Source organism: Periplaneta americana, chromosome 2 (assembly GCF_040183065.1).
Source record: "Periplaneta americana isolate PAMFEO1 chromosome 2, P.americana_PAMFEO1_priV1, whole genome shotgun sequence".
In the NCBI taxonomy this organism is placed as follows: Eukaryota; Metazoa; Arthropoda; class Insecta; order Blattodea; family Blattidae; genus Periplaneta; species Periplaneta americana.
The window spans coordinates 47,926,934-47,952,916 of NC_091118.1; the positions used below are offsets into that span (position 1 = coordinate 47,926,934).

At 38.3% G+C, this 25,983-nt stretch overlaps 2 protein-coding genes across 4 annotated transcripts in view; one reads left to right on the forward strand and one right to left on the reverse strand.

The window, feature by feature from the left end:
• Positions 1-1,074: 1,074 nt before the first annotated feature.
• LOC138695167 (gustatory receptor 5a for trehalose-like) lies at positions 1,075-11,485 on the reverse strand. The gene is made up of 4 exons (XM_069819625.1): positions 11,245-11,485; positions 6,627-7,251; positions 1,345-1,597; positions 1,075-1,275 (listed from the first exon to the last, which is right to left on the reverse strand). Exons 1-4 carry the CDS (start codon positions 11,483-11,485, stop codon positions 1,165-1,167), a joined length of 1,230 nt encoding a protein of 409 aa, XP_069675726.1. The 3' UTR covers positions 1,075-1,164.
• The window catches only part of LOC138693180 (gastrula zinc finger protein XlCGF57.1-like), a 36,410-nt gene continuing 11,905 nt past the window's right edge, over positions 1,479-25,983 (forward strand). The window contains exon 1 of one of the 3 annotated variants that reach the window (XM_069816930.1): positions 1,479-1,610. The gene's annotated coding sequence lies outside the window, so the exon portion shown is untranslated. Of the gene's footprint in view, positions 1,611-23,795; positions 23,959-25,983 lie in introns of those variants that run through there. The other 2 variants (XM_069816913.1, XM_069816923.1) reach the window with 2 other exon arrangements.

Here is a 25,983-nt window from a genome sequence, read left to right on the forward strand (position 1 = left end):
AGCGTTAATTGTAAATAATATTCTAATAAATTCAATTTATCATCTCGTTTTTCAATTCTAAATCAATTTCCAGGTTATGTCAGACTAATGTTCATCTTATTCTCTATCAAGGCCAATGACATTCGGCCTCGGAAAAAATCAATACTTTCGTGTCTGCGCACATCTCACAATTCAGGTCAGTTCGCACATAACCATAACATGACCTAATTTTGAATAATTTCAAGTTAGAAATATGGTCGAGCATAAAAAGTCGTATGAAACTTGCCTATAATGGTAATTAAGACGCTCGTATGAAAATTATGAAACTCGCTTGCGCTCGTTTCATAAACAAACACACTTGCGTCTTAATTACTACCATTATAGGCTCCTTGCATAATGTACTATTATGCAAGGAGAATTATAATATTCATACTGTTACAAAAAATAGCACAATACCAAAAAATGCTAACCGATTTTTAATAAGAGACCAGCAGTTGAATTAATATTTCAAAGCCAAATAAATAAATAAATTTTATGCAATAAACGAATTTTTGCTTATAAATAGCAGCAAAATTCAGATATCGCATTCCTGAGTTTTTCCTACTTAAATTAGCCTGCCATCAACAGACTTATGCAAATATATCATTTTTTCAAATTGTTGGTTGGTCTATTATTGCGTAACTTCGTCCAATTAACAGTCATTCTTATCGACCGACGAATCCACCAACCAACCAACAACCAGCTAATCATCCCAAAAAATTTAACAAAACGAAAAACCAAACAATTAAATATATCAATGAAACTTGACTAAAGATAAAACTAGAAACTAAGCCATGAAAGCTTACAAACCAACTAAATCAGTTAACCAAACCATCGATCAAGCAAACATATAAAATCTTCTAAACAAAGGAATTGAGTAAACGAACCAAACTAAACAATGAATGAACGACAATCAATCAATAAATCACTCACTCAATCAATCAATCAATCAATAAATCAATCAATCAATCAATCAGATAGGCAGTTAATAATGTATGAATAAACGAATGAAACAATCATTGAATGAATTAATGAACAAATGAATGAACCAGTCAATCGATCAATCAGTCAACCAATCAATCAAATAAATGAACCTTTGTTCTCCAGGAACATTTCATGATTTTCTAAGTCTTTTCTTTTTCAGCGTCACATTAAGAATTCGGTTGTTGTGGACGCCGTGGTCGTAACATGAGCCTGTGCGTCGCTGTGGCTGAACTGCACCAACACGACCTCATATGTGACGATGGTGCCCGCCATCTGCAAACACAAACCACGTTGCAGCTTCGAATGTGCAGTGAACAGAACCACAGGAAAGTCATGTCTCACCGTGAGCAGCATGGAGCGGGTGACCTTGAAGAAGTTGAGGCCTGTGAGAGCCACGTCGCAGCTGCACATCATCTGCAAGAAGCGCGACGCCTCGGCGCCGTAGCAGGGCGTCGGGACAGCGTACAGCACCGAACGGGGGCTTCGACTCTCCTCGTAGATCTCCGCCACTGACAGCGACATGGCGACAGTGCGCAGCAGTAGGAAACTGAACGACCAATAGAAGTACAGCCGCTCGTACCAGTGCTGCAGACTCCTGTAAGCAGACGGTGAGTAGCGTACAGTCACCTCGACATAGGTTGCGGCGAGAGGAGAGGTACGTGGTAGCTATTAGACTACGTCCATTTTCGGTATTACCTCTTCAAAATTTTCTTGAGCTCCTTCGGTGGAGCAGCGGAACTCGGAGTGAGACAAGTGTCCAACAGGTTTGGAGCTCACATATTCAGTTTTTCTCATCCTCGAAATTCCTTGCAAGGAAGCGTTTTCGCGTGCCTTTTAATGTCTCTCCTCCCATTTTTCCCTCATTCATTCATTCATTCATTCATTCATTCATTCATTCATTCATTCATTCATTCATTCATTCATTCATTCATTCATTCATTCATTCATTCATTCGGGAGGTACCTCAGTCAACGAAGAGGACCCCACAATTTCTAAAATATGCGAACAAGTGAGTGTACAGCCACGATATCTGAAATACTGACTTCCTGACAATGTTAATTTATTATTATACGAACACTATGAACACAATAAGTTAGCAATTTTCCATGGAATGTAGTTGTACTTTTAGGTGGGTAGTAGAAGGTAGCATGCTATGTGCGCATGCGCGAACCAGATAACTTCCCATAGTCCGTCCCAGGAATCTGTAGAGCAACTTCACGCATATGGGGGCGGAGTCTAATTGTGTCGGAGTGTATTGCGTGCAACATCAGCTCGAGTCCGCTAAGGGGTAAGATGCTCGTAGTAGAAGGTAGAGTAGAGTTCAGATAGAAATTATCCCCTCCTGCAGGCGATTCCTCGCTTCGTTCAAGCAATGCTTCCCTCCAGAGCAGTGATTGACCTTAGCCCTCCCGCATACCACTTGCGCAGGGATCTTTTTTCGTCTTTCTACTTGACAGATTCCTGGGACGGACCATAGGTTGCGGTATCTTTAACCTCACAAAAGAACTTCAAATTTATGTAATTTCCATCGCCTAGGAAAGAGCAATAATGGTCTTATGGGTAAATCTATTACGTGATGGCGTGTGTTACAAACGATTGTCCCATTGGCGGAGTGGCAACCGGCGTACTTCCCTTCCTTTGTATACACGACATCAATCTGTTGTGCAGTCATGTACCGTAAATCCAATGCTAAGAGGCGGCTATCATGCCTCACCTTAAGGGGACACTCGACTAAAAATGGCAACTTTTTCCCTAATCATTTTTTTCAACCGAATCTTGAGAGCATGTTTACTATGTAAAGGAGTAACAAAATCCATATTTTGAACTTCCAAATGTTTTTGGTTTTTGAATTTTTATTTTTTTCTATTCTCTTTAGAAATTTTTCAAACACAAGTTTTTAGTAGAAGATCTCAATTTTTAACCTTAGTTTTTTCTAGTTACATTCACAAGACATAGAGAAATATTTCTATGCATTCATTTTATGAAACATCTCATTTACAGTATTTACTTTGAAAAAATTATTTGAAATTTTAAAAATGTTATTTTTCATATAATTCATGAAATAAATATTAATAAAATAAATTAGCAGCATTTAAGTAATTGATTAACTAGCGGACATACTCGTGTTAATTAACACGAGTACGTCCGCTAGTTAATCAATTACCGGTACTTATATTCAAGTGTTAAAAGTAGTGTACGCAAGATTCAAAATGGATTAGCAGCATTTCTCACAAAACAAATGCATAGAAACATGTAGTTACCTCATAAATACTTGCAGTAAAAATTTAATCCAGATTGATTAATGTTTGGCATAAAAAGGTGGGTGTTGAATCAATAAAAATAACCTTACGGAAAAATTATTTGAAAATAAGACGAATATTTATGTAAATTAAAATCCTCCATCGCTACATTCATCTAGTAACTTCAGGGAGCCAATTGTTGAACAAAAAGTTACTAGATTTGTAATAAAAATTTGTAAGAAGAGAATTCTTTGATGAAAAAATAATTTTAACAGCTCTTTAAATGCCAAGCCCCCTTACAGCGTTAATTAAAAAAAAATAAACATATTTGTAATCACAATTGAACTAAATCCATTTGGGTATGAAAATATACATTCTGAAGAAGTGAAAGTGAAATAACCGATAAAAATTATTTTGAAAAAAAAAAAAAAAATTAATAATTTTCAGTGGATTTTTTTGGGGGTTATTTTACGACGCTTTATCAACATCTCAGGTTATTTAGCGTCTGAATGAAATGAAGGTGATAATGCCGGTGAAATGAGTCCGGGGTCTAGCACCGAAAGTTACCCAGCATTTGCTCGTATTGGGTTGAGGGAAAACCCCGGAAAAAACCTCAACCAGGTAACTTGTCCCGACCGGGATTCGAATCCGGGCCACCTGGTTTCGCGGCCAGACGCGCTGACCGTTACTCCACAGGTGTGGACAATTTTCAGTGGAGTCTTCCCTTAAGAGAAAAGAGTGAATACCTGATAAAACCCAAGTCCTTAAGTCTTTATCGTACAACACTAATGCAGTGGCGTGTAGTCATATGAATTGTCTGTAAATGTTGCAGATTATGCTAACACTATTATGAAAAACGCTGTTGATAAGTTATTAGCAGTCCGATTTTCGGTCCCGATACTGAATGTTAAATGTACTTCAGTTGCAGGCAGGTCATTTAACTCATTGCTACGCCCCCGCCCGTATGGCAAGGAACGTGACGTCTTGTCGCTGCGTAGGGATCGAAAGTCCGCTGTCTGCTAATAAGACATGGAGCCATTTCAATGCAGTTTGTAACCATATTTCGCATTTATTGATTTTTCAGTACAAAATTGTGATGCCTTGTACCATAGACATTTTACGTTGGTGACCCTGGGTTCCGTATCTCAAATTCATTAACAATCTATATATAATTATACAGGGTGGAAGTGAAATAACCCTGCAGATTTTCAGAGCGAATAGCTCATGTTGTATGTAACAAAAAAGTGTAATACCATATTGATAGAAAGTTCATAGTTTTCTCAGAAAATATGTTTTTTTCCTCAAATGTTTTTACACCCTCTTATTTCGAAACTATTGCGAATAGAATCGTGACTTTTGTCCATATCGATAGAAAATCTAATAAAGAATCATTTATCGCTCTGGCGTATTTCAGTAGCGTGGACGGTTTTTGTGTAAATTTAATTTCAAACCACTAAACTAGTGGTCATCAGCACTCGCTGAAATGGGTAAAGGGTCTGCGGAGCCGTCCCGTGTGCCCCGTCGTGCAGCAGGAAGAGGTAGAGAGCATACCCGCTAGCAGCTACGAAATGCACTACTGGATGTTCAGTTCAAAATGTGTCTTGGCTCGCTGTATGCCGTCATGTGGCTAGCTGTTGAGCCTAGAGAATTCAATCTTCCTACACTTCCGCAGCTCAGGTGTATAATCTAAGAGGCAGAGAAGTTGGCTAGCAAGTACGGCGTTCATTCTGAAGAGTACGTGCCGATACGTACGGTAACGCCGGTAGTGGCAGGAATGTGAACTGTTTGGAAATACGTACTGTCGGGATATGGGGAGAGGGTTAAGACGATTACTTACGTATTTGTTGACATTAACTTCGACGGTCAACATGGACACGGAGCATTTGATTTGTGTTGTGGAATGTTACCGTACGCAACCGATGATAACAAATACCTTGCGTACGACTTGCCGGCGCAAAACACAGTTCGAAAGAGGTTATGGTAGCACACAGACCGTACAGACCGCCATCTGTTGCTACGACGTTCAAGTTGTACCGTACACGTTCTCAAGTTCAGATTGAAGAACGCCTTAAATAATAGGCAACTTCTCTAACATATAAGCTGAAACTCGCTTCAAATCGGTGACCCAACAACAGTGACGTCATGACACACTTTGAAATGAACACCTAGTATAGTGCAGTGTGTTCTCCGCGGGAAAGAGACGCTAGCTCCAGGATGCTCTGTGCTGATGACCGCCGCACTAAACGATGAGAACAAATTGAAACGTTGTAGTCGGAGAGGGAGATGGGAAGTAGTTCAACTAGGGAGACAGACTTGAGTTCGTTGACCTCTTACATCTGTATTACGAGAAGAAAGAGCAGTGTGTTAGCGGCGATGTTGCCGGACTGCTGAAACTTCCAACTTCATTTTCTAACTTACTTACTTACTTACTGGCTTTTAAGGAACCCGGAGGTTCATTGCCGCCCTCACATAAGCCCGTCATCGGTCCCTATCCTGAGCAAGATTAATCCAGTCTCTACCATCATGTCCCACCTCCCTCAAATCCTTTTTGATATTATCTTCCCATCTACGTCTCGACCTCCCAAGGTCGTTTTCTCTCCTGCCTCCCAATTAACACACTAAATGCATTTCTGGATTCGCCCATACGTACTACATGCCTTGCCCATCTCAAACGTCTGGATTTAATGTTCCTAATTATATCAGGTGAAGAATACAATGCGTGCAGTTCTGTGTTGTGTAACTTTCTCCATTCTCCTGTAACTTCATCCCTCTTAGCCCCAAATATTTTTCTAAGAACCTTATTCTCAAACACCCTTAACCTCTGTTCCTCTCTCAAAGTGAGAGTCCAAGTTTCACAGCCATACAGAACAACCGGTAATATAACTGTTTTATAAATTCTAACTTTCAGATTTTTGACAGCAGACTGGATGATAAAAGCTTCTCAACCGAATAATAACAGGCATTTCCCATATTTATTCTGTGTTTAATTTCCTCCCGAGTATCGTTTATATTTGTTACTGTTGCTCCCAGGTATTTGAATTTTTCCACCTCTTCAAAGGACAAATTTGCAATTTATATAGTTCCATTTGGTACAATATTCTGGTCACGAAACATAATCATATACTTTGTCTTTGTCTCTGTATTGCGAGAAGAAAGAGCAGTGTGTTAGCTGCAATGCTGCCAGACTGCTGAAACTTCCAACTCAATTTTCTAATTAACCGTGCATTTAATCACAAAACGTAATACAGGTTTCCTATCGTCCCTTTCATTCTGCAGGATTATTTCACTTACACCCTGCATATCCGTCGGCAGTTGGAAATCGAACCTGAATCGGCTGAATTTGTAGCCAAAATATTAATTAATTTGAGATATAAATTTTCTCACTTGAGGCTATTGAAGAGCTGTAGGCAGATGAAGTACAGGTTGCTGCCGAAAGAGAGCAGTACGAGGCTGGACACACAGTCATTGAGGCTGTCCGTGAGCGCCACGAGACTGGCGTAATGCTCGCGAGCTTGACTCCAGAACGCCTCGGGCACGTACTTGCCCTTCGCGGTGAGCAGGTGGCGGTTAAGCAGGCGGAAGCGTGCTGCGAGGGCCATGCTCACCACGGCCAGGAACAGGTCCATGAAGCTCCACGAGAAGGTGGCAAGTGCGCCGGCCGCCGTGGCGAACGCCGCCAGCAGTGGCGTGAAAGCTACGTAGTGGAACAGATGTCTGTGGCTTCGCAGCAGATAACAGCGAAAAGAGCCACCCGCAGCCTGAAAGTTGCTGAACTCGTTCAGCAAGTGCTCCACCAGGGCCCCTGCCAGCAGCACACCCGCCACGCAGAGCACGCGAAGGCGCAGCCTCTTCGCTGGCCCGTAACATCTCTGTGCATGCTCGACGGCTCTCCATTGGGCACCGAGGTCCGGCCATCGCGCGGCCATTCGAACGAAGAGAACGTAGGTTGCTATGGCGATGCCGTAGAAGATGACGCACTCTGATGGCAAAAAGATTATACAATGCGAGTCTTAAAACTACCGAATCGCAAGTCTGCCGCTTACCGGCGCGACCCCCTCGCAACTGCCGACATCTCCTTCCGTGAACGGCGCCACAACGATTAGGGTACATTTTCCCCAAAAAATAATTCTCAAATAATTAAAATTCCAAGGATCTTTTTTCCCAATCAGTACCAATATCCAAAATATTTTTTTTCCTAAAGTAATTATTTCCAAGTTATTATTTTACCAATAATGTAATAATAGTACATTATGCAACGAGCCTATAATGATAGTAATTAAGACGCGAGTATGTTTGTTTATGAAACGAGCGCAAGCGAGTTTCATAATTTTCATACGAGCGTCTTAATTACCATTATAGGCAAGTTTCATACGACTTTCTATGCTCGACCATATTTCTAACTTGAAATTATTCAGAAGTATTCATTTTATTCGCATCTCACTGAAGAGCGGAAGTGACCTTGTGCATAGCTCGTAAATTGTGAGATGTGCGCAGACGCGAAAGTATTGATTTTTTTCCGAGGAACAATAATGTCATTGACCTTGATATAATTTAGAGAATAACATGAACTAATTTTGATATAACCTGGAAATTGGTTTAGAATTGAAAAACGAGATGACAAATTGAATTTATTTGAATATTATTTACAATTAACGCTAATTATTATAGTAACAGAACATAACCTTCTGCGACAGTATTGGATTTCCAGCCTCCGTGACGTTTCCCTCGTTGTCTTTCGATTGCATATCCGAGAATAATCGAAAACCTGAACTGTAATGAATAGGTGTACTTTAATGACAAACATTAAAGGACTGCTACCATGTATATAATTACTACATTTCGGCATGGTCGAGCATAAAAGTTTCAAAGACTGTTTTCCCAGTCAATGTAAATAACCAAACTATTTTTTCCAAACTATATATTTTCCCAATAATGTAATTTTTACATCTATCATCAACACGAACATATTCGTATTTGTTAACATTACTAAAATGTTGCTAATAATTCAGTAGTCATTCAAAAATATAAATTGTATCTAACACTTCTGAGGAATGTAAGGCTGTCATATTCTGCATACCTAGATATTACACTAAAAATGCGTGCTTTCACTCTCTGTAGTGTGGTATCGGAGAGTTTCTTCACTCTGTCCAAGTTCGATCTGACGAAACATGCTCTCTGTATCTGACTGCTCCTTCTGCAATCAGTAATTCGCTGAGGAAGGTGTACAAGCTGGGATGATGACGGCCTATAACTTCTTGCATCTTATTGTGCCATCCTTCCGACAGATTGTTAGTTCTAGACAAACCTTGTAGAACTGCACTGTATTGATTCCACATAATTAGTGGAAATCGTTGTTTTAGATAAATTATGATATTAAGAACAATGTGAGTAATTGTTCTGGGGAAACTGATAAAAATTGGAATAATTTGAATGTGGGAAAAAATTGTATTGGGAAAAGTGAATTGGAGATAGAAATTGAAATAATTTGATTTGGGAAGTCATTGTAGTTGGGAAATAAAATTTATGTAAAAGAAATTGGGAAAAGTGTTCCCCAATGGTCACAACACCTAATTTCTGTTCGAATGTTTTCTTTTGGTTCATCTACACATGTATTTTTAGTAGGTTATTTTACGACGCTTTATCAACAGCTTAGGTTATTTAGCGTCTGAATGAGATGAAAGTGATAATACCGGTGAAATGAGTCCGGGGTCTAACACCGAAAGTTACCCAGCATTTGCTCATGTTGGGTTGAGGGAAAACCGCGGAAAAACCTCAACCAGGTAACTTGCCCCGACCGGGAATCGAACCCGGGCCACCTGGTTTCACGGCTAGACGCGCTTAACCGTTACTCCACAGGTGTGGACACACATGTATTTCGGAATGCATCATTTGTATATCAGGTAAATCAAATGTACGGTATTTCAGAAAGCATAATTTATATATCAGATAAGTCAACTATATTTCAGAAAGCATAATTTATATATGAGATAAGTCAAATGTATTTCAGAAAGCATCATTTATATATCAGATAAGTCAAATATATTTCAGAAAGCATCATTTATGTATCAGTTAAGTCAAATGTATTTCAGAAAGCATAATTTGTTTATCAGTTGAGTCAGTTTTATTTCAGAAAACATCAGTCGTATTGCAGTTCTGTCAGTTGTATTTCAGAGAGCGTCAATTGTATTTCACAAATCATCATTTACATTTTAGATAATAATAAACTGCATAATGAAATAACATTTTAATACAGACACTGATTTCTTAACACATTGATGTTTAGAATTTGTCCAGGTGACAATTCCAAATACCTTTATAACAATAATAACAATATATTTCTGTTTCAATCTTATTCATCTGATGAAAATGTCAGAAATATCAGGGTAATTTTTTTTACGTCATGTTCAATTACATAAGAACAAAATGAATTTTATTATAACATGAATGAAATAAAAAGATAATAGTAATTTTTTTCTGTGTAATTTCCAAACAGTTTTGTTATTGGCATTGAATAAGGGAAACACCATAGTGAAATTTTTGACATTAATAATAGTCAATTTTTCTTGCCACTTTACTGATTGTAAAATAACACTGAGTTTGGCTGAAAACCGCTGATATTGTCTATTAAAAGAATAGTTTGTGCTACAACTACATAATTATTTTCCCTGACACTTTTTAACGGCCCCCAATAATAGTGGCACTTCTTGAGAACTAGCGGAACTCTTTCAAAGTTTGTTAATTTGTAATATTTTTGGTTCTGACATATCGTGATTGGAAAGTTCGCTTACACGATCATAAATTCGTAACTCGGATAGGTACCTTTGAACGTCAGTGTACAAGCAGTTTTAGGCATGCTCCTTGTAGCGTCCGATAATTATCAATACCGGTAGCAATAATTTCTGTTGCTTTCTTCATCGGTGATAAGAAAAATTGTGAGCTGTAAGTTAATATAGGTGTGGCAGAGCCCGGACGAGAAGTTATGGCACCAGCACGAGGAACGCATTTTAGTTCGTTTGCTTGGACTCGCCCTCACACTCAACTGGAGGGATGTTGGGTTAGTTGGTTACTAGCATTCCGAGTGTTCAGATCGTTCTGCTACTACCGCTATTGCTAATACTGAAAACATTGTCCTTCTGAGCGCCCTCATTATGGCATTGTCTAAGGTGTGAAATCATAGAGTAGTTCATAGTCAAGGACATGAAATAGCATACAATGTATGAAAATTCATGTCAGAAGAGGCTGTAAATGGAATACCAATTCCATTGAAAAGCGTGTGTGCAAGAGTACTGGCTGCCACTGATATTTGAAAGCGAACCTTGGCAAGAATCAGGAAAGAAGGGAAAAATATTGAGGCAGGAACAGCAGATTCTTTCTCCAGTCCGGAAAAATCACAGCCGAAGAAGATTGTTGCAGCTGTAGACAGTTTTGATGAGGAAGTCCTAAGAAGACTCATCTGTAATTTCTACTCTACGCATAAGCAGAGGCCGATTCTGCAATCGCTTCTTCCAAGAATGGATATCAGTGTATGATTATGTGAAGAAAGTAGAGAACAATTACATTGAAAGTGAGCACGTGATGGACTAATTTTGGAGAACATTACCATAAACTTAGGGACATCTGATCCCAGCACAGATCAGTCGTCTGATTCGGACGGAGAATAAAAATATAAAGATGGAATAGCGGGCGTAATTCCATTAGGTACCTTCGGACTCTTGAGTAGGAAAGTTGTGATACTAAGGTAAGACGTAGGCCTATGTTTTTAGAAAGAGATGAAACGGATATGCCTGCCGCTCTGAGCTTGAGAACCGTAACCCAAACAACCCCCACTCCTCTACCCTGCTGGCCGGCAATTTAAAACTTCGCGCAGGTTGGTGCCATAACATCTCGTCTCAGCTCTAGCAGGGGACATGGGTATACGCATCTGCATATAACTTACATAAGTGCATTCTGGGATTTGAACCCGGGCTTGCTTTACGACAGGAACACGAGATGCATTACTCACGCGCGTCCTGGAAAGACCCGCCCTCCTCCAGCAGGTGGCGCGCACAGAAGAACGCCATGAACAATAGCGCCAGCAGCACTGCCGCCGTGTAGGCTACGCGCAGGCTGAGCCAACGGAAGCGCAGCGCCTCTGCGTCGGGCGCCGCGATACCGCGTACGGGCAGCAGCGCGAAGCACTGCGCCAAGACGGTGATGTAGGCCAGCGTCCTGTGGAACGAGTTGGACTCCGCGCGCGTCCCCATCTGAGACAAAAGGACTATACTGGTAAACGGGTATCGAACCCGGGCTGCTTGGATGCAAGACCAGCACGTTAGGACTTGAACCATATACACTGTTATCCATTATAATTTACTCTGAATTTACAAGGACTATTTCGTTTATATGACGTCATTCCATTTTCGACCACTGAAGTGTAATGAAATTTTGAATTCCAACCAATCACAGTCAGACTTTGCGATAATTTTTGCAGCTAGATTTATCGCTATCAATTTATCGCATGGTCGTTCTTTTGTTTAGTCGTTGTCGCCAACTGTTTCCCCGTGAATTGATGATCATGAATACATTAAGATGCAACTACACGGTTAAACTTTTCTTTCAACTTTAAAGCAATGAATGCAAGATTGATATTTAATATTAATTAATATATTTACGTTCAAAACAGCGCACCATGTAGACACAAAATCTTCATGTATCTTAATTAAACGTACCTTTTAAACTTGATTCTTTCAATATTCTTCCCAGATTGCACGCATACGCGATTGGAATATTGAACTGTGTAGATGCAGCTTTAGTTCCGTTACACACTACAGCGAGAATGCGTTTGTCGAGCTATAAAAAATACTTTCCTGTAGCACAGATTATAACGGTCGAAATAAGACACAGCTGACATTGGTCCTGCTCCCAAAGGTAACATAACCAATAAGTAGCCTATAAAATTTGTATTTTGTGAATGACATGAAACAATTAGGCCGAATAGAAAGTCAAATGTTCAACTTTATGTAACATCATCGCATATCAAACCCAATGACCTTGCATAGTAATAATGTCTTTTCATCAAACTGCCTTCCTTATGGCGTAATAAAATTCTTGTTTTAATGAGGCCTATCTATACAGAGATGGCTTCACTGTGTAGCAACATGTCTCGCTGTGAATACATAAGCATTGGTATACGAGTATAGCTGTCCCCACTGTTACTGTTAAATTAAATTATGATTTTAGCAGATAATGAAAATGTATTTATGTTATAATAATAAGAGAAAAGTGCAGTACATGTAATTAACATTGTTAAACCTGTATTTCGCAATTGGCATTACTGAATAATAGCATCGAATTTCTTTATTGCAGTAATCGATATTAATCTATGAGTATTTCAACTTCACAATGTCTGAATAGGTTAAGTATTCATTAATAAACAATTATTAACATTTTGTGATCGAATTTTAGGGATATATTATTTACATTTTTATTTTATTCACGAAATAGTCCTAATAAATGCCACTCGAGGTCTGAGATTTTCCAGATAAATCTCAGACCTCTCGTGACATTACTACAGGTACTTTATAGCCTCTAGGCTAAATCAGTTCTTACCAATTAGCGGAGGACTGTGGACGTAAGTCTTTGTCTCACAAGGAAATGCTCCTGGTACTCACTTCTGTTAGAGGCTGCGTGAACCCTAGGGTCGTAATGCAGCCGGAAGAATTACATCGATGTAGAAAATATGGCCCCATCGGAAATCAAACCCGGGATCTTTCGGTGTGTAAAGAAACGTTTTGAGAAAACTAGTACGTGTACGCATGGAAATAAATATTATAATTTTCTATTCAAACTTCAGATCCACAAATAATGGCAGTCATAATTTGGTGTAATTTTGGCAGCGTTATAATAATAAGTAAATAGCGCACAGATTTGCCTGTATAGTTCCAAGGATTATAGAATCTACACTCTTTGTTGTCAATGTTTTTTTAGTTGGTTATTTAACGACGCTGTATCAACTACGAGGTTATTTAGCTTCGGTGAGATTGGTGATAGCGAGATGGTATTTGGCGAGATGAGGCCGAAGATTCGCCATAGATTACCTGGCATTCACCTTACGGTTGGGAAAAACCTCGGGAAAAACCCAACCAGGTAATCAGCCCAAGCAGGGATCGAACCCGCGCCCGAGCGCAACTTCAGACCGACAGGCAAGCGCCTTAACCGACTGAGCCACGCCGGTGGTCTGTTGTCAATGTTCTTTGCTATATTCCATCCCAGATCATGTCATATAGATTGCTCATTCCTATGTTAAAATCGGTTGCACTTTGAAGAGAACAAACGCCAGGATCGCCACCCGTCCGCCGTAAACAAACACGAGATGGCAGTACAGTCACTAATGCAATTCAAATGGGAGTTATGACGTGACTCCTTATGCCATTAGTAGATGGCAGCATAGTAAACCTGACAAAAGTTGTTACCGTCAAAGCCTATAACGCCGAGCAATCTGGGTATATATGATCTAGGATTCCATCAACGATTTTGTTCTCTGTAAGGACTGGTTGGAGTGGTATCGCTCACAGTCTGTCACAGAGGCTGCATACGCATTGAGGTGAGGGTTCGTGGAAGCTTTTTTTTTTTTTTTTTTTGTACATAGTTAATGGTGAAAACCATATGATGCTAATCTTGTTAGAGCACTGCGCATGTCGTTATTTGGACCTGTCTAGCTACGGCCCACTATGACATCTGTTGCGTGGAAATCCGGAAAATTTTCATTCTTCTTTTCTTGTTTTTTCCTGAGCAGTTCCGTCTCTCGAAGAGTAGATGGGAGCTGTCTTCTTATCCAAAGTTTTTCAATCGGGAGGAACGGCTCTCTAGCCAGCTCGTATACCTACTAGTTTCGAAGGTGTTCACTTAGAGGCTCCAAGTATTCTTTTTTAGGCATCTCGCTTTGACTCTTTCTATGGCGGTTAGATCTGAGATCATTAGATGGTTCCAGAATATTTCTATGCCGTATGTTAGCACAGGTTCGATTTTGGCTCGGAATAGTGTCATGGCGGTATGTAGTGCTAGTTTGGTGGGTTCTTTGATAGCTATCGTAAAAATTTCTGATTGCGGCTGCTGTTTATTTATGATCAACATCAGGCCTGTTCCGGTCTCAAACCAGTAGAACTGGTCTCTCCATCTTTTAGATGGTCGTCCCTGTATTCTCTTGCCTGTAGGTTTGTAGTTTTGTATTATTTTAGGAATTCGATCATCTTCTATTCTTTGTGTATGTTCAAAGTATGATTGTTGGCATTCTCTAATGTTTTCATTTAATTAGTAGATATTTCATTCTTTTCTTATCTCTTCGCTTTTCTTTTTGTCTATTCTTTGGTATCCTGCCACAACCCGTGACATTTTGATTTCTGCTGATTCTATCGGTTAGGTTTTCTCCAACCGTAAGGCAAATATCAGGTAATCTATGGCGAATCCTCGGCGTCATCTCATCAAATCCCATCTCGCTATCACCAATTCCATCGACACTAAATAACCTCGTAGTAATAACCTCGTAGTTGATACAGCTACGTTTTCTTTCTTTCTTTCTCTCTCTCAGTTTAACCTCTCCCTTATAGGTACATTTACACGACCCACGCCACCCGGGCCTTACAGGGCCGCGACCTGTCGGGAGAGGAATTAAGCTATGGATCACATACATACTTTTTTGACCACACAAGGACATGGAGGGCCTCCCCGGATGAGGGATCAGCTCTATGCCAGGGCCACCTCCGATACAACACAGACATTTAAGACATTACACATCATTCACTCAGACACATATGAAAGGATTAAGGGAAGGATCGCCGTCCATGGCCGGACTTTCAAGAGGTACAATCTCGGCATTTGCCTGGAAATAACTGAGGAAACCATGAAAAACCTCAGTTAGGATTTCCGGCCCCTGGGATCGAATCCCGGACCTCCCGAATGCGAGGCCAGCCCTCTACCACGCCGCTAGCCCGCTCGGTTATACAGCTACGTTAAATAACCAAATAATAATAATAATAATAATAATAATAATAATAATAATAATAATAATAATAATAATAATAAATGACGTCACCGTATTAACAAAGTGTTTCTCGAATGTCAAGCACATAAAAGATTTCACGTTAAAAGATTTCCTTTTTTACAATTTTTACTCGAAATTAAAGACACATAGGCCTACTATAGCCATAAAATATGGTAGGTACTGAATATTACCAAAAGCACCCAAAAACTTACATTAGTATCAGCACTTCCAGTTCTAATTCCAGAGACAGTTAATATTGCGATGTCGGAAATTCGGTGACTTTTCTTTGAGATCGGGGTCATGTTACGCCTTCTCCTCACACTGACGCACAGGATCAGCGTCAGCGTCCTTTCCTCTTCATTAGCACGTACATCATAAGGGGCAATTGAAACGTAAACACTTTATGCTCGCAGCTCACTCCAACCCCAATGGATTGTCGATGAAGTTTGATTACTCAGCACGTAGTGATCTAACGTGTCAACGTAACTCTTAACTACACGAAAACATGTTTTGCATGGACACTTGCGACCTGTCGACACCGGTTATTGCCATGAGACATATGAATAAATAAGATCACTCGCAGAATATTGACGTCGTAGTTATTGACTGCACAGCGAAATTGCTGCAAAATTATTTTCTGACTCGCAAACACAGGCCTTTTCAAAAGTAACGCATAATTACAATTAAAATTGAATAAAAGCTCTGACACGTCAAACCTTGTGTTTGAAAAGGAATAATTTCATGGAAACAAAATAATTTTTCGACAATTATTGTTGTGCGATTTATGACGTTATCAAGCACATTTTTAAATATGACCTGAACGAGCATATTTTTGTGTTATACTCGTATTTCATTATCTCTCACGCAGGCGGCCTGAGTTCGATTCCAGGTCAGGCCTGAGATTAAAAAAATCCATAGTGACACTTATGGTGGACAAGGTAACAGTAGAGGTTTTTCTCGGAATTCTCCCGTTTCCCTATATTAGATATCTACATCATTCCATCAACATCTCTCCATTTCGTCTATCATATCCCACCTCCCTCAAATCCATTTTAATATTATCCTCCCATCTCGGCCGCCTCAAAGGTCTTTTTCCCTCCAGCCTCCCAATTAAAACTCTATATGCATTTCTGGATTCGCCCATACGTGCAATAGGGGAGAGTCGGGTAGTATCGGACATCGGGTAGTATCAGACAGTGCGTTTCTTTCATCTACCACCATATGGTACAGGGTTGGGCAGATAAAACCGGCCCCATCGCATGTCACATGATTTGGAAAATAAATTATGTAAGATATTGATTTCTTTTCTTTCTTTTTTCTTGAAAATGTAATTATGTTGGCTATATTGTATCTTCCGCGTGTTTTGTGTCATTGTTGTTGCGCCATTGTTGCTTATAACCTCTTCTGGTTGCTGTTTAAAAGTCAGACGTTCTAAACACATGTAAAGAGTTGTTCTTTAAATAAGCATGACTTATTCAATACCAGAGCGAATATTCATTGTGGAGGCGTAGATACAGATCAGCTCTATTAAGGAAACACAACAATTATTGAGACAAATATCCGCTTCGCTCAGTACCAGCGAAAAGCAGCATTCAAGATTTGGTGCGAAAATGGCGTACGACTGGATCCATAAAAAATGTAACAAGGAACTGAACTCCTTCTGTCCGGACTCCTCAACTTACGGCGCGAAATAATAAATTTATGACTAGGAGTCCTCGAAAGTCTACCACGAGATTGGCTCAACAGGTTCATGTGAGTAGGAGAACTTGCGGAATTGCATCCGCAGTATCACCCATGAGGAATTGACACGTGTTTTCATGAACCTGTTAAAACGTGCACAGAAGTGTCTAGATGCAGATGGAGGGCATTTCCAACATTTATTATGAAGGTAAATGCATTTTATTTTCATTCCATTTGAAGTTTGTTTCAAATCATTAGTACCTATCAATGTCATAACACGGGCCGGTTTTATCTGCCCAACCCTGTAGTACCTGAATGACATGGTTACGTTTCTCTATGCGACATCACAGAAACGTAACCATGTCAATCAGGTACTATCATCGTGTGGTAGTTGAAAGAAACTCACTGTCCGATATTACCCGATGTCCGATACTACCCGACTCTCCCCTATGCCTTGCCCATCTCAAACGTCTGGATTTAATGTTCCTAATTATGTCAGATGAAGAATACAACTTGCAATATATCTCCAGAAGTGAAATCCCACAAGGTAACCGCTATGCTCTTGTGCTGAATTGCTTCTTTCAAACGTGTATTCTGTGTAGATATTTTTGATGCAGTTAAATTTGGTTGAAACTCAGAATCTGTTGCAGATATTCGGCAGAAATTTTCAAAACTTCTCGAGGGCTATTTCGTCAAAACTGACAGCATGTTTGACCACCGTACCTGAAATGAAATAATTTATATTTATGAAGGAAGTAACGAAACAACATCGTAACTATTAAGCTAAAACAATTTGGACCCTCTTTCTCCACTCCTATTGAGAGATTACATCATCATCTCCTACGACGTCTCTCTTTCATGTTCTTTCCTCCCGCTACTCCTTCTTCCCCCAAAACATGCACAAGACAGCACAATGATGGTTGTTACTGCACCGACAACGGTGTCGTCCTGCATGATGGAATCAAAGCGACTAACTGAATGCATTCGGGCGCGGGTTCGATTCCCTCTTGAGCTGATTATCCCAATCGTAAGGCGAATGTCAGGTAATCTATGGCGAATCCTCGGCCTCAGCTCGCCAAATACCATCTCGCTATCACAAATTCCATCGACGCTAATTTATTTATTTTATTGGGTTATTTTACGATGCTGTATCAATATCTAGGTTATTTAGCGTCTGAATGAAATGAAGGTGATAATGCCGGTGAAATGAGTCCGGGATCCAGCACCGAAAGTTACCCAGCATTTGCTCGTATTGGGTTGAGGGAAAACCCCGGAAAAAACCTCAACCAGGTAACTTCGAACCCGGGCCACCTGGTTTCAGGGCCAGACGCGCTGACCGTTACTCCACAGGTATGGACTCGACGCTAATTGCCCGAGCAGTTGATACAGCGTCGTTAAATAACTAAAAACATGGCGGAATGCTCTACCGAATGGCGCCAGGCTTGTTTCCACGTTAGACATTGGTGCGCATGCGCTTTTTTTTTTTTTGCACGATCGTGTTTTTTTGTTGTATTTACAGTTATTGTCGTTAGACCTTGAAATTTAGAATTTCCACACAGAAACTTGTTGCTACAAAAACCATTCATAACATAACATACCTAACGCTATACTGAAATATATCCATTACAGTGCACTTATTGTTACTTAGTTACCATTACAGTATAGTTTTGCGAAGACTTTGGAATAATGTTGCTCTAAATTTTCAATTTGTGAAGTGCATTACAAAATCTCGGAAATTGAAAAACTCGCTCTGCTAGTTTTTCAAACTTTTCCTCGATTTTGTAAAACGCATTTTCCAACCTTATATCGTAATATACTAAGTTTCTGCATCTTATCAGATGTAATTCACAACAATATCTTCATCTGATTTTAAGTGGAGCATTTATCTATCGATCCCTCTGAGCGGAACACGGCGTGTTATCACAAATGTAAATAGATAAGGAACGAAACCATTGGGCGTTAATGAAACATACATTCCCGTAGTGATAAAATAGCTGATTGTAAGGACAATTGAAGTGCACTTTTTTCTTTTCTTCAACTGTCATTACTAATTCTCAGTTATTAACCAAAGCGCCTAAGAGAATCGCGCCGAACTTGTAGATCACTTCGCTTCATTGGACGTTGTCTCATGATGGATGAATTTTCAGTTCCAACAAGATGAAGTTGATAATTAAAGAATCAGTTAGTGGGAAATGGGAGTGTCTGTCGATTTTTTATTTATTTTATTTACGACGCTGTATCAACATCTCAGGTTATTTAGCGTCTGAATGAAATGAAGGTGATAATGCCGGTGAAATGAGTCCGGGGTCCAGCACCGAAAGCATTTGCTCGTATTGAGTTGAGGGAAACCCCCGGAAAAAAATTCAACCAGGTAACTTGCCCCGACTGGGATTCGAACCCGGGCCACCTGTTTTAGCGGCCAGACGCACTGACCGTTACTCCACAGGTGTGGATATGCCTATCGATGACCTGTCTCAATCACCATATTTGACTTCATAAATTCCAGTCGGTTTCGCTGAGATTTCAACTCTGCTCTCCGGCTTAGAAAGCCGACACTCCCCGTTAGACAGAGAGAAAAGTAAACAAGATACTGTAATGATTTTACAAAAGACAGAGGACGACATGAAGAAGTAGAAACTACAACAATCTAATTATAGATTATGCTGATCATCTCAATGTTAGGCCTACTATTATTTGTATGCAGTTATGAGTAAGCTTTCCAGTTTAGGACTGTGCGTTAGTATTTTATTCAATTAAAAATATTATGCAATTCCTGTTTGATATCGTCATTTTTTTCCTTTTTATTCTTGAGATGGGCACATATCCTGTGACATTTCTCAGAAATCTTATTTCTGCTTTTTCTACTTTTGCGTAGTATTTTTGTTAGAGTGAATAATAATAATAATAATAATAATAATAATAATAATAATAATAATAATAATAATAATAATAATAATAAAAGACCTTTGGGGAGGCCGAGACGTAGATGGGAGGATAATATTAAAGTGGATTTGAGGAAGGTGGGATATGATGATAGAGATTGGATTGGTCTTGCTCGGGATAGGTCCTATGGCGGGCTTATGTGAGGGAGGCAATAAACCTCCGGGTTCCTGAAAAGCCAGTAAGTAAGTATGTAAGTAAGAATAATAGTAATAATAATAATAATAATAATAATAATAATAATAATAATAATAATAATAATAATAATAATAATTCAGATACACATAAAAGAGGTGGATGAGCCATCACTTTATACAATCGCGGAATAGTATACTTTTGAGGATTCTTTTCAGTGTTCCATAGGAACAGTTAAGTTTATTTCTTTTCTTTCTTTCTTCTTCTTCTTCTTCTTCTTCTTCTTCTTCTTAGTGTTATTTATTATTATTATTATTATTATTATTATTATTATTATTATTATTATTATTATTATTATTATTATTATTATTATTATTAGTATTGCTATTTTTATTGCAGTAATTTCTCACACAGGATATATTGTACCTCAGGAAATCAAAATAATTTATCCGTTTAATAATCTTGTCACCAATCATAGACTTGGTTACCATTCAATTGTAGCCTAGAAGGTAAAACTTTAGTTTTTGCAGTTTAATTTTTAAAAATTACATCTTCTACTTTTTTTTTTTTTTTTTTTTTTTGACATTACTCCTTGCTTGCCATCGCCCAAAGAACTGACAATAAACTGATTATCCGTAAGTACTTTAGAATCGTGTCTGCTGTGAATAAAAAATGTTTATACGAGATCATTTGCCAATTTTGGACTATTAAATGTCAATTTATTTCTTTTTGTTATTACTTTTAAATATGGCTTACCCCTATTAATAATGACAATAATATTATGCCTGTTATTAAAATAATTTAGAAAATATAAATGTATGTATATTCCACTAAGAGAAGTACCTAGTAAATTAACATAATAGAGCGAAGTTTACAAAATCGTTGGCCATACCTGGCGTAGGTTGGCATACGTACGCACGCTACGATTTTTTCACAAAATCGATCGAGGGACCTGACAGTGAAATGACAGCTCTGTCATTAACAGAGTCCGCACCCGCGTCACGGATCTGTTTTCTCACGTATTGTCTTTGCTCACTAACGAAATGCGTGTTCGAAGTAATTCGATCCATGATAATAATAATAATAATAATAATAATAATAATAATAATAATAATAATAATGATTTATTTTAGCTGGCAGAGTTAAGGCCGTAAGGCCTTCTCTTCCACACAACCAGCAAAAAGTGTATATACATATGCATGAACTTACAAAGAATTCAACAAATTGATTTAGATGAGAGTTACCTGTATACAAGAGTTATTTACGAATTAAACAACAAAATACTATGAACTATTAATTAAACACTGAAATAAACTGGGTAGCAGAATTAAACTAAAATACATAGAATGTTAATATATTTCAAATTATATTAGATAATAGAAAGAGATTATTATGAGACAATTTTGAAAATGCAGCACAATCAGGATGATGTCTAAAGAAAAAAAGCAACAGTGTAGTCAGTAATATTTTAAATCAGTATGATTGGAGTGAAATGCTAATAAGGTTATCTTTTAAGCTGTTCTTAAAGGTGTTTGTTGTCTTGCAGCCCCTAATACTTTGTGACAAGGAATTCCATTGACGCGAGGTGGATATTGTAAAAGATGAGGAATAACAAGATGTTCTATGAAGAGGTATATTTAGCGTGCCACAGATAAGTGATCTGGTATTTACGTCGTGGTTAGAGTATAGATAAGAGAAACGAGACGAAAGGTAATTTGGTGTTGAGGTGTGCAGAATTCGAAAGAGTAAAGACAAAGAGTGTAAAGTTCTGCGTTCTTTAAGTCGGAGCCACGAGAGACTTGCGAAGGACGGTGATATGTGATCATATCGTCGGATGTTGCACACGTATCTGATGCACATATTCTGAGCTCGCTGTAACTTGACTGACAGTTCAGAACTTAGGTCACTTAACAAAACGTCACAATAATCGAAGTGCGGCATTACTAGGGTTTGTACTAGGGTAAGTTTTAGTTGCTGGGGCAAGAAGTTTCTCAAGCGACTCAAAGAGTGAAAGGAGGAACAGATTTTCTTTATCGTTTCTTTAACTTGAAAATTCCAACTTAGATTATTATCAAAAAAGAAGCCAAGATTTTTTACGACAGATGAATAAGGGATTAGCGTGTTGTTAAGGGTAACAACTGAAAGATTACTGTTATTAAGGGAGTTAACTACACGCTTATGTCCAATAATTATGGCTTGACCCAATAATTATGGCTTGATGGCGTAGCAAAGACACGTTCGTACTGCAAACGTTAAATGTTTATTATTATTATTATTATTATTATTATTATTATTATTATTATTATTATTATTATAAGTCGACCATTATTTGAATGCGTATGGCAAGCAAGGTATTTACCCTTGTGAACGCAATTGGATTCCGTGATAAGCAAGTAAAGGCAACATAATCAATATACACTCATTATGATCAATAGTTCAGCTGCATTTAAGCTAAATTTGCCAGTGAGTGACATCGAGATGTTTCTATTGTGTATCTGTACCTGCTAACCAACGAGTTAGTATCTAACTCGTTGCTGCTAACAGTTCTATACGTTTCTGTCCCTCGCAATATAGTGAACGTAAACACAACATTGGCACCTATCTAAGATCCATTGCAGATTGCATAAACAATAATAATAATAATAATAATAATAATAATAATAAACAATAGCAATGGCAAAGGAAGCTTTTAATAGAAAAAGGAGCATCTTCTGCGGATCTCTGGAGAAAGAACTAAAGAGACTAATAAAGTGCTTTGTGTGGAGTGTAGCATTATATGGAGCAGAAATATGGACATTATGACGAAGTGAAGAGAAGCGACTAGAAGCATTTGAAATGTGGATATGGAGAAGGATGAAGCGCGTGAAATGGACAGACAGAACAAGAAATGGAGCTGTGTTGGAAAGAGTGGGTGAAGAAAGAATGATGCGGAAACTGATCACGAAGAGGAACAGAAATTGGTGGATCACTGGTTGAGAAGAAACTGCCTTTTGAAGGATACACTGGAAGGAATGGTGAACGGGAGAAGAGTTCAGGGCAGAAGAAAATATCAGATGATAGACGACATTAAGATATATGGATCATATGCGGAGACAAAGAGGAAGGCAGAAAATAGGAAATACTGGAGAATGCTGGGTTTGCAGTGAAAGACCTGCCCTTGGGCAGAACACATTGAATGAATGAATGAATGAATGTATTAAATAATAAAAAAGTATTATTATTATTATTATTATTATTATTATTATTATAACAATATTGCGACATTATTATTAGCATTATCATTAACATATCATTGTTGTTGCTTCTTGTTCTAAAATATAATTTGTAGATTCTGTAGCGAAGATTCACTTAAGATTATATCCGTTTTATTATTATTATTATTATTATTATTATTATTATTATTATTATTATTATTATTATTATTATTATTATTATTATTATTATAATATTTTTTTGTAAACGGATGTTTATCATCCTCCTTAAAATGGTGTGTCTGAAGGTAGGGGGTGAAGGTAGGGGGTGCAGATTGAAATTTATTAAAAAGTGTTGGCGTGTAGGGGTGAAGGGGTGGAACAGAGAATTCAATTAGCAGTGGCTTTGAACTTCCCCCTCGAAAACTAAATTGACGTATTTTTCCTAAAAATCGTGAGCCTTATAAAATTAATGGAGTTGGGAAGTTTTGAAATGAACAAACGTATAGTACTATATTGCAAGTTACCTTTACGACTAACTGTCATTGATTCAGTCATTGTCCATGTTCACGGCATTCTTGATTGTAGGTCATCCACATTGAATTTCATTGCTTGTGAATAAAACTAGGTTATGAATGGCGAAAGGATAGAAAGTGTGTTTCGTGTGCCAAGATATCAGTCTTGGATTTTTAAGAATATTATTATTCCATCACATAAAGTTTACCAGAGAAGCTTCTGAATTTTCATGTAGGTATTTATGTTTAATAATATTTTTTCTTGGAAGTTTTCTTTTTACATATCACATCTAATATGTAGTAGGTACCATATCACAGAGGTGTGATGTTACGGTATTTCCTGGTTAAGTGTTCCTATTTGCAGCTAAACAAACTTTTTGCAACTTTCGTATGAAATGAAAATAAGTAAACTTCATTATCGCCGTCACTGTTACAATCACTATTACCATTACCTTTTCTGTTTAACATCGCTTCGTTCTTATGACATTATTATCAAGTGACAATTTAGCGTAAAGAATAATAAATAAATACTGTAAATAAATATTAATCCAAAGATAATGATGCATACTGTTTACTTACATAGTAACTTGTCACATTCCATTTGCATTCGTAAGGAAAGGAAAGAATGAAAATATTTATTTACAAATACTAGCCAGTCTTCGATATTATATCCCCACGCCACACACGGGACTTACGTCTGATTTGCGTTTCGTTACGGGTTAGATGAGTTAAATGAGGGAATAGCCAAGTGACATGATGCCGAGATATGTGACAAGGTTTTTTTCTGTACTGCATCCAGAGGGTTATTGTCTTTACCGCTCCTGTTCTGTGAATGATTGGGTAGCCGAACAGCCGCGCTCTTGTACAAGTACAATAGCCGCACTGTGAAGTTAACCAGGCTACGGTATTGATGATGATAACATGGGGATTAATGAGGCGAAATGAGTCCGAGATTAACGCCGAAAGTTACCCAGCAATTTTGCTTGAATTGGTTAAGGACAAACTCCGGAAAAATCTCCAACCACGTAACTTTTCTCAACCAGGATTTGAATCTGGGCCCACCTATTAACAGTTGCGAATCATCAGCGACAAAACAAAGTGACAGTAATGAAATCGAATATTGCAGTAATGGGTGGCTCTGATTAGCTGAAATTCACCGGATTCTTACACTTGTTTGTAAATATATACATGAGTGAACTAACTATTATCATTTTTGAAAACTATTATCATCATCATCATCATCATCATCATCATCATCATCATCCATTTTTTAATCTTCGTTTTCTGGTAAATATTTCAGAAAATACCTTTTCTCCTTTTTTTAAGTATTTTTTCTGAAACTCATCAATTCCGACGTATTCTCATGAAGGCATTTTATTTTTGGAGCAAACGACCGTAGAAGAACTAAGCGTACCAGTCTTGCTCTCACCACTTTCACGAAAAGTGTAAAAATGTAATTTGGCACACATTGTGTTGTATCCACCATTACATGCTTGAAATATGTGTTTTAGAACTTTATTTCTACGTTTTTCAACTTTTAGTGAAAGTGATTAGAACAAGACTGACTAAAAGTCCTACCTTTTTCTACGATTACTTGTGCCAAACATGAAAACATCGGAACACATGAAAATACGTCGGAATTGATAAGAATACGCAAAGAAAGGCGTACCAAAAGCCTGAACAAACCTAACTTAATCTGTCACTGATATTAAACCTTACGATAATTCACTTTTTATCAATAACCATATGTGCAATACATTCTAAAAGCCTAAACAAACGAAAACCTAACTTGCAACTGATCCTCGACCGTACGAAAACTCATTTTTGGTATGCCTTTCTTTGCGTTTTCTTATCAATTCCGACGTATTTTCATGTGTTCCGAAGTTTTTATGTTTGGCGGAAGCAACTGTAGAAAAAGGTAGGACCTTTAGTTAGTGTTGTTGTAATCACTTTCACTAGAAGTTGAAAAACGTAGAAATGAAGTTTTTTTTCTTCTTTAGTAGGTTATTTTACGACGCTTTACGAACATCTTATATTATTTATCGTCTGAATGAGATGGAGGTGATAATGCCGGTGAAATAAGTCTGGACTCCAGCACCGATAGTTATCCAGCATTTGGTCATATTGGATTGAGGGAAAACACCGGAAAAAACCTCAACCAGGTAACTTGCCCCAACCGTGAATCGAACCCGGGCCACCTGGTTTCGCGGCCAGACGCGCTAACCGTTACTCCACATATGTGGAATAAATAAAGTTCTGAA